Raw genomic sequence first — 18368 nt, forward strand, 5'->3', positions numbered from 1 at the left:
TTCAATTATTTTCCTATAACTACACTAAACCTACTTAGAAAACAATAATGCTTTGTTTTAGATCACAAAACTCTCCCAAGTTTTCTAAATATTTTTGTATGAATCTTTTGTCTTCTAACACCGGATAACCTTTTTCCTGGCATTAAGTTATCAGAAAACATGTACATATTTATGATTCGATTTGGAATTTAGGTTTTAAGAGAAAACATAACCATATACACCAATTAATTAGGAAATTATACATAAATGAAAATATCATATACAACACATTGTCATTGTTTTAATTGACCGTCAAATCAATTAAGACAATGTTGGAAAACCATGTTACCACTTGCGGAACCGTTAATATTTTCACATTTTGCAGTGGAAGGACCACCTTCAAGTCCGTTCTTCTGGAGGTTAATGTCAATTAGCTCAACATTTTTGCACGGAAATTTCTTGCTACATTGCAGATTCACAGCCACTTTATTTTTTGATGTTCCATATATGTTCTTTAACTTAACGTCTTGGATTTGAACATGAGACTCACCCTGAAAGAAAGAAGCACAAGTTGTATTGTTTGTTTTTGCTTGTAATGGAAGAAAAGAAAATGAAGTTTGCTTTTTTGCATAAAAAGTTAACCTTATTTTCATGTTCACAAGGTGGGTGAGGGCAATACTTCTGATCGATGTTGATCGGTTTTTCAACGTCAATCATCTGAATATTTTCGTACACAAAGTTTGAAACAAGGATCTTAGAAGCTGAAGATTCCCAAGTCTTGATCCGAATACCATCGCTTGGACCATTGAAAATAATGTCTTTCACCGTTAAGTCTTTCACGTTTTTCTCGTCTTTGTTCTTCCCTAAGCTTCCGACACTAATCCCATGTCCGGGACCACATTTGACATTTGAGATATTGAGGTTAGTGGTTCCAGAGAGAATGGCGATACAATCATCTCCAGTACCGATATTTGTGTTTGAAATTTGAATGTTGCTACACGAACCCATCTTGATACCGTCAGTGTTTGGACTATCACCGGGAGCTGTTATAGTGACACCAGTAATGTTAAAGTAGTGGAGGGAGAAGAAGTTGAAATGTCCCATTTTGCTGTTGAGTGATGTTATGTCTTTAATATTTGAATTGTTCACAAATCCAATCCCATAGTCTATGAAAAAAAATCGAATTTATTAAAAGATTTGTTACTTTCTCATATATATATAAAATGAGTACAAACATAAATAAAATTGGGTATAATAAATAATCATTAAATCAATTTTTCATTGTATAAGTATCATATCACACACTATGTAATATGCTTTACAAGTAAATAATAATCATATATTTGAAAATGAGGCGCTAAGTGAAAAAGTTTAAGCAATGTTACCATAGCTAATTTAGGACAATTGGGGTTTTTGTGGCAGTCATTGAGTGGCCAAGACTTTTTTCCTTGACCGTCAAGTGTACCAAAACCAGAGATAGATAGATCATTGATGTACCTAAAGTTGACCATGTATCTTGCTTAATGTCGCTAGGGTTTTCAGGAGCCAACAAAGTTCCATCAATAACAAATTCAATAGGATTTTTGCATGGATCAACAAACTCTATACCACCAAGGTAGAAAGTTCCTTTGAGTACGTAGATCTTACTACTTCCACTTCTCCTTGCACATGCACGGTTCCATACTCTCATAAATACCTAATTTTGTATGCGTTAAAATAATATAAGTTAATTATCAAACTAACTAAATAAATAAAATAGATAATTATCTTTATGTTATTATATTGGTCATATATGTTTATAATTGTCTTAATATTCATATATTATTATCTCAAAACTAACTGGTGATTAAAATTAAAATTAGAAAAATTGTTGTGTACATACATCCGTGTTATCAGTTTTTCCGTCTCGTTTCGAACCATGGCGTTTGACATTGAACACCTTTGGTTTAACGGTCCGACGACTTGCAACAGCAATGAACAAGACAGGCAGCAGACACAAAGTCTTTAACGCATAAACAATAGGGGGTGTATTCAAACCATGATTTTGGAGAATTTGATGGGATTTAGGAAATTTAGAATTTTGGTAGATTTTAGAGAAGTTGATATGTTTTTCTGTAAAATTCTTTCAAATCCCACCTAAAACCATGAGATTTAGATTTCTGTATTTTTAACTAAACAAATCCTCTCAAATCCTCCAGAATCCTAAAAATCATTAAAATCTAAATCCACAAAATTGTTTTGAATAACATTAGATTTTAAAGTAAATTTTTAAATCATCAGTTCAATAACAGTAGATTTTAAAGTAGAATTTTAAATCATCAGTTCAATAACAGTGAATTTTAATAGATTTTTTAAAATTCATGATTAAATAACATATGATTTGTAAATTTCACACAAATCACTTAAAATGTCAAGTTGAATACACCCTCTAGAAGTCATTTTACCTTTTTTGTTTAGGGTATAAGCAGATATTAAATTTTTCTTGCTTATCAATACTTGTTGTATAGGAGACAATGAGAAGTGTTGGCCTTTATTTGCTTATATAGGTTTGGCATTGCTCGATGCCTCGACAAACGGTAAAAAAAGAACTTGATTTTTGTTATTAGTTTTTGAAGTTGGTTAGTTTCTTTTGTAACGATGGTGATTGGTTAGTATCTTGTTATGAAGTTTTTTATATGTATATGATTTAGTTTTGTTTTTTTATAATTTCGTTTTTTTGTTTCCTCTTAAAACACAATCTTTCATTTTGAAAATTTACCAATCAGATTTACCTATAAATTGGTTTTTTGCAGAAAAAAAAAACAAAATGTATTCCAAATACATTCTTTAAGATTTGTTCATATTTTAATGGATCTCAAAAACTATTTTTGCCCAAAAATGAGAACAAGAAAAACAAATATATTTCCTCTATAACCATTTTCACCAAATCCGGACTTGAACCTAGTTTTTTCCAAGAAAACCGTATAATTTGGCCATTGAGCAATGATCAGCATTAGTTTTTTATACAAACAATTTTAGAACATCCTCAAATTGTGAATTTGATTCCATTACTTAAACGGTTAAACCATAGTGAATTGACGGCAACAATTATAAAGTTCTATTTTCTAATTTGCCATTTATTTGATTCTTAATAGTATATCAATGTTCAAAATCACGACGTTGATAATTGTAGTCCACTTTCGAATTCACCATTATAACACTAGAAAGATGTACGTGGAATCATTTCATTTTCAAACAAAATTGGACTAACCAACTTACGTATGTAAAATGTTACATCATAAACAATTTGTGGTACTTGTAAAACATTTTTTTTTTTCGTTGTCGGCGAACTTGAAAGACAATAAAACAAAATCGATAGTTTTGTCCTAAACTTGATAGTTGATAAACTCCAAAATATAGAGAGTTTTGTCGATTTATCTCATCACCGTAACACAAATAGTCAAATATAAACCAGTAAGTTTTATATTCGGTGTAGGTGTTAATCGTTGCTGGAGGCACCATTTGTATGAACCAGGCTTTGGTCTTAATGGAATCAAGGTAATTTAAAATATATATATATATATTGTATATATAAACCAGTTTGGTAAAGTACACAACCAATGTTGGACATAAACCAATCATATAGAATATTTACTTTTAGTTTTAGAAAGACAACGAAAAATAAAATAGAATATGACCCCAAATAAAAGGGGCATAAAATACCCAAATAATGTCATAGTGTCTAAAAACAAATAAAGAAAATACACGTGGCAACCAATGGTAAGCTAAACACACACCCTCTCCACCGACGCAAGCTATCACCACCGCTAGTTTGACGCTCACGGCTACTCTTCTTCTCACCACCACCGTCTCCGTTCGGGTTACTACCGTATAAATGCTGTATCCCTTCTATATCATCCTTAGCTAACTCCACTTTCCGATCACCACCAGAAATCGCCGGAAACATAATCGCATCTTCCACCGACGAGTGACCCAACCCTAGCAAATGTCCGATCTCATGAACCACAACCGATTCAAGATCAACCACCGACGTCACCGGCAATATCCGACGGCTGATTTCACCGTTAGAGATCAACCAATCCTCGTCACTGTCTAAATGCAACATCCCCGTAGGAGGAGACGAAGCGTGAGCCAACGTCCCCATCGCTCCATCAAACGGCTCACCATCTCCATGTTCACCGGAGAAGAACCCAATCACTATATCAGCTCCGAGGAGTGACTCGGAGCGCGTGAAATTCAACGGCGTCACCTCCGACCAGCGCGTGAAGGCGCGTTCGAACACGCGTTTGACCTCTTCGGTCAGATTGTTCTGCGGCACGAACGCGTAAGTCAGATCTCGTTTCCGTTTCGGCCACCGCGGCTTCCCGTGAAAAAACGAATACCGCTCCGTCGTACGAAGCTTTCTTCGGCCGTTCATCTCCGAAACACCGTCGATCATATCCAGATTCCCGCATCGTGGTTTCACGATCTGCCGGAGAGTAGAGGAATCGAGTTTTCCGGTGACTTTGAGATTGAAATTTTTCTGGTACGTGTCGATCGCTGATTGGAGCACGTCGTCGAAATCGTCGGTGCAGTTATCGACGGCGGCGGCGGAGATGTAACCGAAACGATGAAAGTATTGTTTGAGTTTGGAGAGGCCGTCGATTTTTTCACCGATGTGACAACCGGCGAGTTTCGAGAACGTTTCCCACGCGTTTTGCGTTGCGTTTAGGAATTGTAACGGTGGGATTGAAGATACGTTTGTGTAGAATTTGGCTGAGATTGGAGTCACTGTGAAGAAGCTTGTTAAGATCGTTACTAGTATAAGAAATCTCATTCTTGTATTTTTGGGAAGAGAAAACACAGATTAACAAAAAAAAAAAAAATTAAAGACAAGCTAAAGAAAAAAAATGGAAGATGGAGAGTTGGAAACGACGTCGTCTGTGTAATAAAAGCTTCTGTTGCTTCATTTTCCACATCCACACGGTGTCTAAATGCTACGTGACATGTTTTTCTGAAAATACTATAAAGTCAAAATAATACTATAGAAAACAGACCAAACACAATCATACTTTCAGTTTTTCCCAATTTGAGTATCTATTTTGCATTAAATTTTTGAGTATCATTTCAGTTTCAGTTTTTCCCACCTGATTGGAAGGAACTTCTTCTCTATAAATTGTTATAGATTGGAAAGAGTATAATTTTTTATCAATGAGCACATGAAATATGTCATATTGACAAATATAAATCCCTATAGAACCACAGGTGAAATGCAACTTCGATGCGAGTTTTAATCATCAAACTTTACAAGCAGCAGCTGGATGGATAATCAGAGATCATAATGGAATTGAAAAGAAATGGGGAGCAACAGAATTATCTAATACAACTACACCTCTAATAGCTGAGACGAAAGCACTATTATATGGAATTCAACAAGCGCTGAGATATGGTTTTCACTAAGTGACTTTTGAAGGCGATTGTGAAGTGTTGATAAAAGTAATCAAGGGCGAGGCTAAACATTCAGAGATAGCAACCATTATGGCATTATCCAAGACATTCATTATTGGTCATCAAAGTTTTCTCAAATATCTTACGTTTATGTGAATCGTTCTTGTAATAATGTAGCTGATTACCTAGCCAAAGAATGTTTAAGTTCTGATAGTGGTTTTCAAAATTCCAAAACTCAACCATCAAGGTTCAAACAGTTGTTAAGGATTGATTTAAGCTAATAAAATTGTATTTGACGAAAAAAAAAAAAAAAATCTGTACCTCAGCAAAATATATATAATCCGTACTTCAAAAATAAAAATTTGTGACTCCATGTAATTTGACAGATTGGTTGGTCTTTATTTTAGAGTTAAAATTTAAATACAATATTTAATATTTTATGATTAAATTATTCTAAAATCATTTATATTATTGGTTGAATCAAATCTTTCTAAGCTAATATGCTGTTGACAAAAATAAAAAATTTAAATTCTTTTTTTAATATATATAATTAAGGGTTTTATTAGAAGTATAGAATAGAATTTAATTAAGAAACTAACCTTGGTGCAAAAAAGTGAGTGACTATTTTTTGAGAAGTGGAAAAATCAAAACTTTCTTGAAATAAAAGACAAAAATACAACAACTTATTGTTCTTTGTTACGAAAATATATCATTTATACTAATAATAAATTTATTTATGAAAACGTTTCTCTCGATGGCGACGCTTCTCTGTGAGGACGATTTTTCAACGATTTGCAGATCGATCGTTTTTCTTTTTCTTCTTGTCGGAGTATTGGTTCGATTGAAGTTTGTGGCCTAAAGACTGTAACTTCTTTCGGTGTCTTTCTGCCAAAACGGTTATATGGCAGTTTCCTTTGTCCGTTTATCTCATTGGATAACCGTTCGGGGAAACCGCCATGGACAACCCTATATAAATTCTTTCTTCCCGGCAATTTTTCTCTTCTATCTCTGTTCTCTAATCTTTCATCTCTGTTCGGTATCACTATTTCTTCGACAATGAGTGATTATATCAAAAAATCACTACAAGATCTGGACTTGGGCATAACTGATGCCCCAGTTCCGCTGCCTCCGCAATTCATCGCAAAAGCGGTGACCGCTAACCGGTACTCTTTGGTGGTCTCTACGGTGAACCCTCACAATCAGAATTTGAGGGCTTTGATTGGACATATGCCCATAATTTGGGGTGTAGAAGGAATCGTCGTTGGGAGGATCTTGGGGCTGCGAAAGGCTCTATTTGTGTTTCAATCGGAGGAATCTCTTAACATGGTTTTACGCTGTGGCCCTTGGTCTTTCAACGAATGGATGCTGAAGGTTCATCGCTGGCACCCAAACATCACCGATGAAGCTATGAAGATAATCCCCTTTTGGATTCAAATACGCGGGATTCCACTGCTTTATCTCTCCAATGATATGGCCAGGTATATAGGGGACCAATTAGAACCAGTGAAAACAGTAGACTTTGATGAAAATGCTAATATGGTGGAGTTTGTAAGGGTTAGCATAGATTGGAATGTAGACTGGCCTTTAAGATTCAAGCGTAACTTTCAATTCATAGTGGGTGATAACACAATCATTAAGTACTGCTTCGAGAGGCTCCGTAAGTTTTGTGCCAAATGTGGTTCTCTCAAACATGATGTTGCTGAATGTGATCTGAATGGTGAGGATGCTGATTTCTATCAAGAGGAACCGCCAAACGACAATGATCAAAACATGGCTGGTCCTCAGGCTGAGCGAGATGTCCTATTTGATAGCAATACTCTCGAGACAATTGATCCTTTTGAAACAATACCAGGGCTACAGAATCACTACTCGACTCCGGGTGCTGGGCCGAGTTCATCCGCTCCAAGCGAGCCCCCGAGTATTTTGAGGATACTGAACTTACGGCTGAAAGGCTCTGTTATTTACATGTCAAGTTCAGCAAGGAGTTCAGAGACACCTTCTCTCATATCCATGAGGATAAGTGTCTGATTCTTGATTCAGGAAAGACGAGTTCTAAGCGTAAAAGGGTGGCGGTTGAAGCTTTTTATCAACAATGGGAAGCTGCTGAAGATCAGGCAGTCTTGTGCCATATCCGTAAGAAGGAACGGGTTGAGTCTGATGGTTCCTGTTCTGCACCAAATGAGATCGACAGAGGCGCGGGGGGCCCGGTACCCCAATTGTGTCCATGATGATCATCTCCTGGAACTACCAAGGCCTTGGCGGATCTATGACTAAATCTAGACTACATAGTATTTGGTGTATTTATAAACCTAATATGCTATTTCTTGTTGAAACTCTTAATAAGTGTACTATGGTTGTTGACTTTGCTCATTCTCTAGGATTTCATAATGTAATTACTGTGCCCCCTTGTGGTAGGAGTGGCGGTTTGGCTTTGTTGTGGAAAAACAATGTTTATGTATCCCTAATTTCTAAGGATACTAGGATCATTCATGTAAACGTTAAGTATTATAACTTTCAGTTCTATTTGTCTTGTGTCTATGCGCATCCTGTTCAAGATCAAAGACATTTCTTTTGGGATTACCTGAAACAATTATCACAATATAAAGATGGTCCATGGGTTTTGGTTGGGGACTTTAATGAGACCCTTTCTAACAATGAGAAAATTGGTGGACCTTTGAGAGCGGACTGGAATTTTAGAGATTTTCGACAAATGATGTCCTTTTGCGATCTCTTGTGTCACAACCCATTCCCAAACCCTTTGAGTCTACACTAGTTTCCTTAGTGAAAGTTTATTTTAAAACATTTCTATATAATAAAAATGCTAAGTTACCCATATTTCCGGAAAAAAAACATTCTTTAAATAAAAATCTTAATGTATCATCTCAATAATCTTGTCAAAAGAAAATAGAAGAATTTCTTAGATAAAAACAAATCCGAACATAAAATAAAGTTATGAATTAACCGGTAAACTTATTAAACCCAATGTTCCCAAAATCACACCACAAAGCGAGACGAACTTGTGCAACTACTCGAGGTTCTCACCAAGACCTGAGGAGAAAAAAATAGGGAGTGAGTAATTAATTACTCAGTGAGGTGGTCCACACTGCCCACCGAAACATAACCTCACAAATACACATTCACATAACTTCCAAACACTAGCATAAAACCAGACAACAAGCATATAGCTTTCACTTGCGTGAAAGACTAAGACATTCCACAATAATTATCTTTCAATATATATTTAAGTATTTTACGTTGATTATAGGTTTGGCCATCAACACTTTTTCCGGCTCCCAAACCCCCTTCCTTAGAAGACCACGACCAATAGCTCGATTCTTCCCCTGCTCGTCAGCGGTTTATGACCCATAATGAACCCGTCGGTTCATTACTGTCCAACAATCTCAATTCCGTTATAATTATTTCCTTTATAATTTTCTCACCATCAAAACTAAAGTACGACCTAAAACCTTAACAAGCAGCATGCATCTCACGTTATCATATTACCATGCAGTAAGCATTACGACTTATGGCATTAACAATCGACATGCCTATCACGTATCAAATAACCATGCAGCAAGCATTATTAACGCATGTAAATATTATTACTCTAACACCTATCAACCAACAATAAATAATGTCTAACTCTATACTAATGCTTATCTGATGCATAAAAGTGTAAGTGAGGTGTTATGAATCCGCATATCCCTCCCCCACCTGACTCTTGATTGAAAACGACACTAGGAACGGAGAGGTTGAAAGCGGTTAACCTGAAACTTGCACAAGAAGAAAACTATTCAGCACCCTAGTATGGAACTTGCGGATCAAGAGTACCAGAGCAGAGGAACCAGAGACTTAGTGCAAAAGGAACCAGACGACCTAGCTTGCGGAGCAATCAGAAACAACAGCAACGAACTAACTTGCAGATGAAGAAGCCAACGACCTGACTTACGACAGAAGCAACAGATTAAAGAGACTAAAACAGTGACGTGAAGGAGATGGAAAACAGGTTAATGTTTGGATTTCCTTACCCCAAACGAACCACCGGTGATGGATCTCGACTCCGGCGAGAGAAGTGAAAGACAGAGACAAACGGTGACTCAAGCGGTGGTGACTACGGCTCGACGTAATGTGGCGAACAACTCGTTCCCACTTTCTCACAAACAAGGACACAACTTGACTCAACGAGGATGGTGATGGTGACTTGAGATCCAGATTTACGGAAACAAGGGAGTGATCGAAGTTGGAACGAAAACTTTGAAAGCGGTTATGACGAAGAAGACAATACGTACACCCATATATACACACTCGCTTAGGGTTTTTGTTTAACAAAGAGGCTGGGCCTCTAATGGGCCTAAACGGGTCTCACATCTTGGATCTAAAGTTTACGGGGGATAGGTTCTCTTGGGTTGGTGAACGTCATACCTTCACAATCAAGTGTTGTCTTGACCGACTACTGGTGAACTCGGAATGTCTGCTACATTTCCAAGAGGAGAAGCGGAGTTTCTGGACTTTAATGGGTCTGACCACAGACCTGTGGTGCTACGTTTTGGTTGCCATGATCCTATCTTACGGAAACCCTTTTGGTTTGATAAGAGGCTGCTGGATGTTGCAAATTTTAAAAGCTATGTAAAAGAGGGTTGGAATGTTTGCAAGGAACAACGACATCATACCATAGTGGATCAAATACGGCATTGTCGCACTTATATGGCTCGTTGCAAACATAAAAGCAACATAAATTCTGCTAAACAAATAGATGTGCTTCAATATCGTTTAAACAGAGCAATGCCAAGTCTTCACAGGTCAGACCGAGATATGATCCCCCGATTGAGACAACAATTAACCTCGGCTTACAGGCAGGAAGAGATCTATTGGCAACAAAAAAATAGGAACTTATGGCTTCATGTTGGTGATCGAAACACGAAATTTTTTCATGCCTCTACTAAGAATAGGTTTGCTCAGAATTATATTACTTCGATCAATGACGATCAAGGGCATATCTTTAGTGGCAATACAACTATTGGCCATCATGCGGCAACATATTTCCAAAACATGTATACTACGACGAATCACTTGGTTTCACCTATGGATTTTGCCGACTTCATACCAACTGTCACACAAGCTATAAATGATGACTTGACGAAAGAATTTTCATCTGATGAGATTTTTAAGGCTCTCACAATTATTGGTGATGATAAAGCACCCGGTCTAGATGGTTTAACGGCTAGATTTTACAAACAATGTTGAAATGTGGTTGGTGAGGATATAACCAAGGAGGTTAAAGAATTTTTTACAACTTCATACATGAAACCTGGTTTTAACAATACAAATATCTGCATGATACCTAAAATTATAGAGCCAGAAACTCTAGCTGATTATCGTCCCATATGGCTTCGTAATGTCATCTATAAGATTATCTCTGAGTGTCTGGTCAACCGTTTAAAATGTCACTTGGACTCTATCGTTTCTGATTCTCAAGTTGTATTCATCGCAGGCCGTGTAGTCACTGATAATATATTGATTGCTCATGAACTCATGCACTCACTCAAAGCAAGAAAACGAGTTTCTCAAACATATATGGCTGTTAAAACGGATGTCAGCAAAGCATATGATCGGGTAGAATGGAACTTCTTGGAAACCACAATGAAATTATTTGGTTTTTCAACTACTTGGATTAATTGGATCATGACTACGGTTAGATCAGTTGAATATGCAGTCTTGGTAAATGGTACACCATATGGTAAGGTACAAACAAGTCGGGGGATAAGGCATGGTGACCCACTGTCTCAATACCTATTCATTATGTGTGCAGACATCTTAAGCTACCTCATTAAGTCTCAGGTGTCCTCCAAATGCTTACAAGGAATCAAAATTGGCAATGGGATTCCACCTATAACTCACCTTCAATTTGCAGACGATAGCTTATTTTTTTTGCAGAGCAAACATTCACAACTGTCAGGCCTTAAAAGATGTTTTTTATGTCTATGAATACTACTTAGGAAAAAAAATCAATAGCTCAAAGTCTTTTATCACTTTTGGCTCTCGAGTTTTTTGTCTCCGTCAATTTTCTATAAAAAGAATCTTACAAATACCAAATCAAGGGGGTGGAGGCAAGTATCTTGGTTTACCGGAACAATTTGGTAGGAAAAAAAAAGAAATGTTTGATTATATTGTTGAACGAGTAAGACAGCGCACGGCAAATTGGAGTGGCAAGTTCCTATCACCTGCAGGGAAAGAAGTTATGCTCAAGTCGGTTGCAGCTGCAATGCCGGTCTATGCTATGTCCTGCTTCAAACTACCGCTTGGACTTATTTCTGAACTAGAATGGTTACTGATGCACTTTTGGTGGAAGAAAACAACTTCATATAGAGGCATTCCTTGGATTGCTTTGGAAAAGGCTTCAATACTCTAAGAGAGAAGGTGTTTTGGGATTTCGAGATTTAGCTAAGTTTAACGATGCATTGTTATCAAGGCTAGATGCTTTCCTGATGTTTCAGTTCTTGATGTCACGCCCAAAAAATCACAATCTTATGGCTGGTCATCCATTCTTACTGGTTTAAGTCTTCCAAAAAAAGGAGTTCGAGTTTGTGTTTGTGATGGTTCAATAATTCGTATCAATGCGGATAATGTTATTGCAGAGCATCCCCCACGACTTATTAGTTCTATTGACCCTCATGCCATCGGTATGCTATCATCTTTAATCGATTGCACTGGTTCCATTAAATCATGGGATACACCTGCAATTGTTGATATGATTAAACCGACTGATATTGATGCTTTAAAACAAATTTACATTCCACAATTTGTCACAATAGATAAAATTATCTGGCACTATAATGCCTTTGGAGAATACTCTGTTCGATCTGGTTACTGGTTGGCTACACATAATCCTTCCTACTTGGTTCCTGGTCCTGCCATTCCTCATGCTTCCGTTGAACTGAAAAACAAAATATGGAAACTGCAAATTTTACCAAAAATAAAACATTTCATTTGGATTGCGCTATCTAAATCTTTAGGTACCGCTACTAGACTTGTCTCTCTGGGTATTGATATTAGTACATTGTGCCAACGTTGTCACGACGCTGATGAATCTATTAATCACACCCTATTCACATGTCCTGCATCTAAGTTGGTTTGGGATTTGGCTAATCTCCCATTACTATCATCCTTCCACGACACAGACCGCGATTTAAATGTTTCATCTTTATTACACTTGTTTGATGATCAATCTTTATCCAAGGAACATAAACTACTTCCTTTGTGGCTTATTTGGAAGGATCGCAACAATTTCATCTTCCAAAATATTGCTTGTGATCATAATTGAATCGTATCTCAATCTAGGGTTTATGTGTTTGAATGGATTAAGTCAACACCATCTCGTTCTTTTTGTTCAGTTTCTTCAGACCGACCTTATAATCCCGATTGGGTGAGACCAGAATCTCCATTGGTGAAATGTAACTTTGATGTTAGTTTCAGAGCAGATACAAGGAAAACGGTAGGAGGATGGATGATCTGTAACCATCTCGGAGGTGCGATTTATTGGGGTTCATGTATCCTTAGAAATGCAAATAATTCACTAGAGGGAGAGGCGCAAGCTTTACTCCTGGCCATTCAACAAGCTGTTGCTAAGGGATTCACCAATGTATGTTTTGAAGGAGACTGCAAAACATTAATTAATGGTTTATTACAAGACATCAAACTCTGTTCCAGAAATTTTGTTCATGCAACATTTTCCTTTATTCATCGCACAAACAATGAGATTGCCCATTTATTAGCTAAATTGGGTTGTAATAATTTAGATTTTTATTCAGATTCTTGCAATCCTCCTTCATGGCTAATGGAACTTTTGTACCTTGACATATTTTATTCTGAATAAATTACTTTTGCTGAAAAAAAAACAAAACAAAAATAACATGTCATATGAAAAGAAAAGATATATCATTTGGAGAAAAAAACACGTGATTTTGACAAATAATGTGTAATACGAGAAAGTAGCAAGTTAATGAGAGATAACTTTTGATATCACATTTAAATTTAGAAACTAACGTATTATATAAAAAATGATGGACATTAAAATACAAAAAAAACGATGAAGGAGATTCCAAAAAAAATTGAAATCCGATGAATTACATTTTAGAAAAAGAATTATCATTGAATGATATATTTGTAATTATCATTGAAGAAAGATAATGCTAGAGTGATTTTTTTTTTTTTTTAACAAAAAGTTAGCTCAAATGAGCCATTTGGGTGGGAAATTGTTTACATATAAAATATAATGCGGAGAAATATGCGCAAGTGCCAAAAATCTGTATTTATATTTACATTTCTATAAATTAAATATAAGAAGAAAAATAAAAATTTCCTCCTCAAACTTGATGTCGTTGAAGTGCACCCAAAAAACTGATTATTTCCAAAGATTTGGGTGGGAAATTATTTACATATAAAATATAATGCGGAGAAATACGCGCAAGTGCCAAAAATCTGTATTTATATTTGCATTTCTATAAATTAAATATAAGAAGAAAAATAAAAATTTCCTCCTCAAACTTGTGGTTGAAGTGCGCCAAAAAAACTGGTTATTTCGAAAAATAAAACACCATCTTTATGAAATCTGAGCCGCTTGTATAGAAAGCAACAGTTCAAGTCTACCGATTCATAATCATTTTGTTAATTCTTTTTTAAATATGTAGTAATTTACTACATATACTCTATAATTAATGTGCCTTTAACTAAGCAATCTATATTTTAAAACAAAAAAGAATAACATACTTTTAATTTCTACTTTATTTTTGTTAATTTTTTATGTATGATACTTTTAGCTACTGAATAGTGAGTACAGGCCACGAAGCAAACCATTTTCTCAGAGCACACCTTCGTTGACTTTTCGAGCGACTTATCTTGAACCAATGTCTTCGACAGTCCCAACGCTGCCCATCAGATCCGGCCCATCCGACCATCACTCGATGCCTGTCTTAGGTTTCGGAACCGCCGCGTCTCCGCTACCGGAACCAACGATGCTGAAAGAGACGGTGATCGAAGCCATTAAGCTCGGTTATCGCCACTTCGACACATCTCCAAGGTACCAAACAGAGGAACCGATCGGCGAAGCTTTGGCCGAGGCAGTCTCTCTCGGTTTAGTCCGATCTCGATCCGAATTCTTCGTCACTACCAAACTCTGGTGTGCTGATGCTCATGCCGGTCTCGTCGTACCGGCTATCAAACGGAGTTTAATGTAAGATTTTAGATCACTAATTTGGTTTGGTTTTTGTTCGGTTCGGGTTAGTTTCATTTGGTTTTTAATTAAAAGTGGTTTAGTTCGGTTTGATTTCCCAATCAAGTAATCGTATTTATTCTATGTAGAGGAGAAATGTAATTGTGTTACTGAAAACGTTACATCATTAGAATCTTTAAAGAATCAAGAATGGAGTAAACATGACTTAATATGGATCATCTATGTAACATATATGGTTTTGCAGGAATCTAAAACTGGACTATCTTGATCTTTACCTAATTCATTGGCCGGTTAGTTCTAAGCCTGGTAAATACAAGTTTCCTATAGAAGAAGATGATTTTATGCCAATGGATTTCGAAGCAGTATGGTCTGAAATGGAGGAGTGCCAAAGACTTGGGCTTGCAAAATGTATAGGAGTAAGCAATTTTTCATGTAAGAAGCTGCAACATATCCTCTCATTCGCGACAATCCCGCCAAGTGTTAATCAAGTAAAAATCTAATGTTGACACTCTTTTAGTTTATTGTTTAGAAATAACAAAACTTACATGTTCTTTTGTGGATGAATGTGATTTGTGAACAAGGTGGAGATGAGTCCAATATGGCAACAGAAAAAACTAATGGAGCTGTGTAAGTTGAACGATATCGTTGTCACAGCGTATTCAGTGTTGGGATCTAGAGGTGCTTTTTGGGGAACTCCCAAAATTATGGAATCAGACGTTCTTGGAGAAATAGCCAAGGCAAAGGATAAAACAGTGGCACAGGTCAGTGTTGTTTTAGCAAGTTCAATATATATTAGCTAATAGCTATATGTATGGAGTTCAAATGCTCATATATTTGGAGTTGTAACTAATAACAGGTGAGTATGAGATGGGCTTACGAACAAGGAGTGAGCATGGTGGTGAAGAGCTTTACAAAAGAGAGGTTGGAAGAGAATCTAAAGATATTTGATTGGTCGTTAACAGAAGAGGAGACGCAAAGAATCTCTACAGAGATTCCTCAGTTTAGGAACCTCGGCGGAGAGGTTTATATATCCGAGAAAGGTCCCATAAAGTCTGTCGCCGAGATGTGGGACGGCGAGATCTGATCACTCTTTGTGGAACCACACAATCATCATTCATTAGAATGATTTACTTGCAGACCTGTTATAGTAGTGAATGATGTTGCAAAAATTAGTCAATGGTGCTAAATTGTATGAAGTATTTTTTGCGTTTGAAGAGGCCGTCGACTTTGTCTCGACGGTTTTCAAAACTTTTCCAAGTGGCATTAGGAACTTTAATAGTAGCTAGTAACCAGTAAGGACGACGAGGAGGCTCACAATATACACATTGAACAATCTTAATATTGCACTCGCTCCTTATTAATCAAGTTGGAATTATAATCACATACACATATGACTCTGTTCGTTTTTTTTGTCGCGTGACAGAGAGGAAATTGATTATTATATTCACTACTTGGTAGTAGCCACCATGGCCGCCAAAAACAAGTAAAGAGCACCATCAGAAAAGACTTTAAATATTTAACTATTGGTGTCGAGTCAAAAGACTCTTTAAAGTTTAAACTGTATCAGCACAGTGGCCAAGACTTGTTAAAAGACATAATTACCCCACAAATTGTGGGTTCTCTCTCTCTTTCATTCATGATTGTTGCATTATCTCTCGTCCATGCACGCAACCCATCCGTTACGATCTGATCGTAACAGCTACTGTTTTGATGGCCACTTACTCAGTTACTCGTGACATGTTTTTTCTTTCCTTGATTGTTTATGGCAGTCATGCATGGTGGGCTACTAAGTAGTGAGTATATAAGTTGAGCCAGTGAGAAACGATTCTCTCGTAGCAAACCTTCTTTGACTTTTAGGCGCTTCTTCCTTTTCACCAACATGTCAACTCTTACGTTCCCAATCGGATCCCTTCAACACTTGATGCCGGTTCTAGCTTTTGGAACCGCCGCGTCACCTCCGCCAGAGCCGATGATAGTGAAAAACACGGTGTTGGAGGCCATTAAACTCGGTTACCGTCACTTCGACACGTCTCCGAGGTACCAGACTGAGAAGCCGCTCGGTGATGCTTTGGCGGAGGCTGTTAGTCTTGGCTTAGTCCAATCTCGATCCGAACTCTTCGTCACTTCTAAGCTATGGTGTGCTGATGCTCATGCCGGCCTTGTTGTACCGGCGATCGAACGGAGTTTGAAGTGAGATTTTAGTCATCATATTTCATTGTTAGACTTAGAGAACTAAAAGACTTGGTTCATCGTGCAAAGAAAGATTTAAATACATTTTTGATTCTAGATTAATTATAATGATCACAACCATGTCTTTGCACTTTGCAGTGATCTTAAACTGGACTATCTCGACCTCTACCTAATTCATTGGCCAGTTAGCTCGAAACCTGGCAAATACAAGTTTCCTATAGACGAAGATGATTTTCTGCCAATTGATTATGAAGCAGTTTGGTCTGAGATGGAAGAGTGCCAAAGACTCGGAGTTTCAAAGTGTATAGGAGTAAGCAACTTCTCGTGCAAGAAGCTCCAACACATCCTCTCTATCGCCAAAATCCCACCTAGCGTCAATCAGGTAAATATATCATTTTACCAACCAAAAAAAAAAAAAAAAAAANCAACAAGTTCAATTCTCTTTAGTTACTATAAGTAATATATTTGCAATTGTGGGATAATGTGGAAAAGGTGGAGATGAGTCCAGTATGGCAACAGAGGAAGCTGAGGGAGTTTTGTAAGTCAAAGGGCATTGCTGTGTTAGCTTATTCAGTGTTGGGATCGAGAGGAGCCTTTTGGGGAAATCATAAAATCATGGAGTCTGATGTTCTTAAAGAAATTGCTGAGGCCAAGGGAAAAACAGTAGCACAGGTACTCTCCCAAATCTTTAACTAAGATACAAATTAGAAACATATTTTTTTTGTTTCCGTTAAAATTTACGACTTTTGAATGAAAACTACATAAATGACTTGTAAGTAAGAAGGAAATTTTTATTTAGTTCTGAAATAGGGATTCATATGGATTGAATCATCATAATGATGCTTGAACGACCTCATTGTCACTTCATCCCTCTCCTTTCAGTTAAATACACCAAATATTTAACTTAACAAATTGGTACTCTAAATTGCATGTTATGTTTATTTGAAAATTAGGGTTCGAATGGATGTTACACACAAAGTGGACTAATCCGTCAGCGGCTTAGTTCCAGTGGGTAATTAGGTTTTTTTTTTAATTTATGTGAAAACTTTAAAAAATATCCAGTTTTCATTGTAAAATGTTTTATGCATTAGCTGAATCCATAGAGGCCAAATGTGTTAGAACCTGAGTACAACATTTTGGAGAATGCAATTACTGTATTATTATTGAAAGCTCACTTTTAGAGTTGTAAATGGCAGGTGAGTATGAGATGGGTTTACGAGGAACGAGTGAGCATGGTGGTCAAGAGCTTTAGGAAAGAGAGATTGGAAGAGAATCTGGAGATATTTGCTTGGTCTTTGACAGAGAAGGAGAAACAAAGAATCTCGACGGAGATTTTTCAGAGCAGGATTGTTGACGGAAAGGTTTATATCTCCGAGAAAGGTCCAATAAAATCTGTCGCCGAAATGTGGGACGGTGAGATTTAGTAACTTCCTGTGAAATGTGAATGCAAGGGCAGTTGTAAAATAGTCTTTCAAATAAGGTAAAAATTATATTTGACGTGCATCGTTTGTCACATGTCATTCATAATGCAAAGTGTTGTCTC

The 18368-nt window shown here is 36.8% G+C and overlaps 3 protein-coding genes and 1 pseudogene across 3 annotated transcripts; 2 read left to right on the forward strand and 2 right to left on the reverse strand.

Moving 5' to 3' along the window:
- Positions 297–2005, reverse strand: LOC104753466 (annotated as a pseudogene).
- Positions 3565–4959, reverse strand: LOC104750116 (metalloendoproteinase 5-MMP-like). Its single transcript, XM_010471865.2, has one exon. It carries the CDS (start codon positions 4793–4795, stop codon positions 3701–3703), a length of 1095 nt encoding a protein of 364 aa, XP_010470167.1. The 5' UTR covers positions 4796–4959; the 3' UTR covers positions 3565–3700.
- On the forward strand, positions 14045–15885 carry LOC104750117 (non-functional NADPH-dependent codeinone reductase 2-like). Its single transcript, XM_010471866.2, has 4 exons — positions 14045–14635; positions 14880–15123; positions 15217–15396; positions 15492–15885. The coding sequence occupies exons 1-4, from the start codon at positions 14310–14312 to the stop codon at positions 15717–15719; spliced, it is 978 nt and encodes a 325-aa protein (XP_010470168.1). The 5' UTR covers positions 14045–14309; the 3' UTR covers positions 15720–15885.
- On the forward strand, positions 16305–18368 carry LOC104750118 (non-functional NADPH-dependent codeinone reductase 2-like). Its single transcript, XM_010471867.2, has 4 exons — positions 16305–16825; positions 16964–17207; positions 17318–17497; positions 18022–18368. Exons 1-4 carry the CDS (start codon positions 16515–16517, stop codon positions 18247–18249), a joined length of 963 nt encoding a protein of 320 aa, XP_010470169.1. The 5' UTR covers positions 16305–16514; the 3' UTR covers positions 18250–18368.

Source organism: Camelina sativa, chromosome 16 (genome assembly GCF_000633955.1).
Source record: "Camelina sativa cultivar DH55 chromosome 16, Cs, whole genome shotgun sequence".
NCBI classification, from domain to species: Eukaryota; Viridiplantae; Streptophyta; class Magnoliopsida; order Brassicales; family Brassicaceae; genus Camelina; species Camelina sativa.

Bases quoted from the DNA above. Each gene is read 5' to 3' on its own strand.
- LOC104750116 (XM_010471865.2), bottom strand. From the start codon at position 4,795: ATGAGATTTCTTATACTAGTAACGATCTTAACAAGCTTCTTCACAGTG.
- LOC104750117 (XM_010471866.2), top strand. From the start codon at position 14,310: ATGTCTTCGACAGTCCCAACGCTGCCCATCAGATCCGGCCCATCCGAC. The intron at 14,636-14,879 runs GTAAGATTTTAG...ATGGTTTTGCAG, and splicing joins GCTATCAAACGGAGTTTAAT to GAATCTAAAACTGGACTATC. The intron at 15,397-15,491 runs GTCAGTGTTGTT...AACTAATAACAG, and splicing joins AGGATAAAACAGTGGCACAG to GTGAGTATGAGATGGGCTTA.
- LOC104750118 (XM_010471867.2), top strand. From the start codon at position 16,515: ATGTCAACTCTTACGTTCCCAATCGGATCCCTTCAACACTTGATGCCG. The intron at 16,826-16,963 runs GTGAGATTTTAG...TGCACTTTGCAG, and splicing joins GCGATCGAACGGAGTTTGAA to TGATCTTAAACTGGACTATC. The intron at 17,208-17,317 runs GTAAATATATCA...AATGTGGAAAAG, and splicing joins TCCCACCTAGCGTCAATCAG to GTGGAGATGAGTCCAGTATG.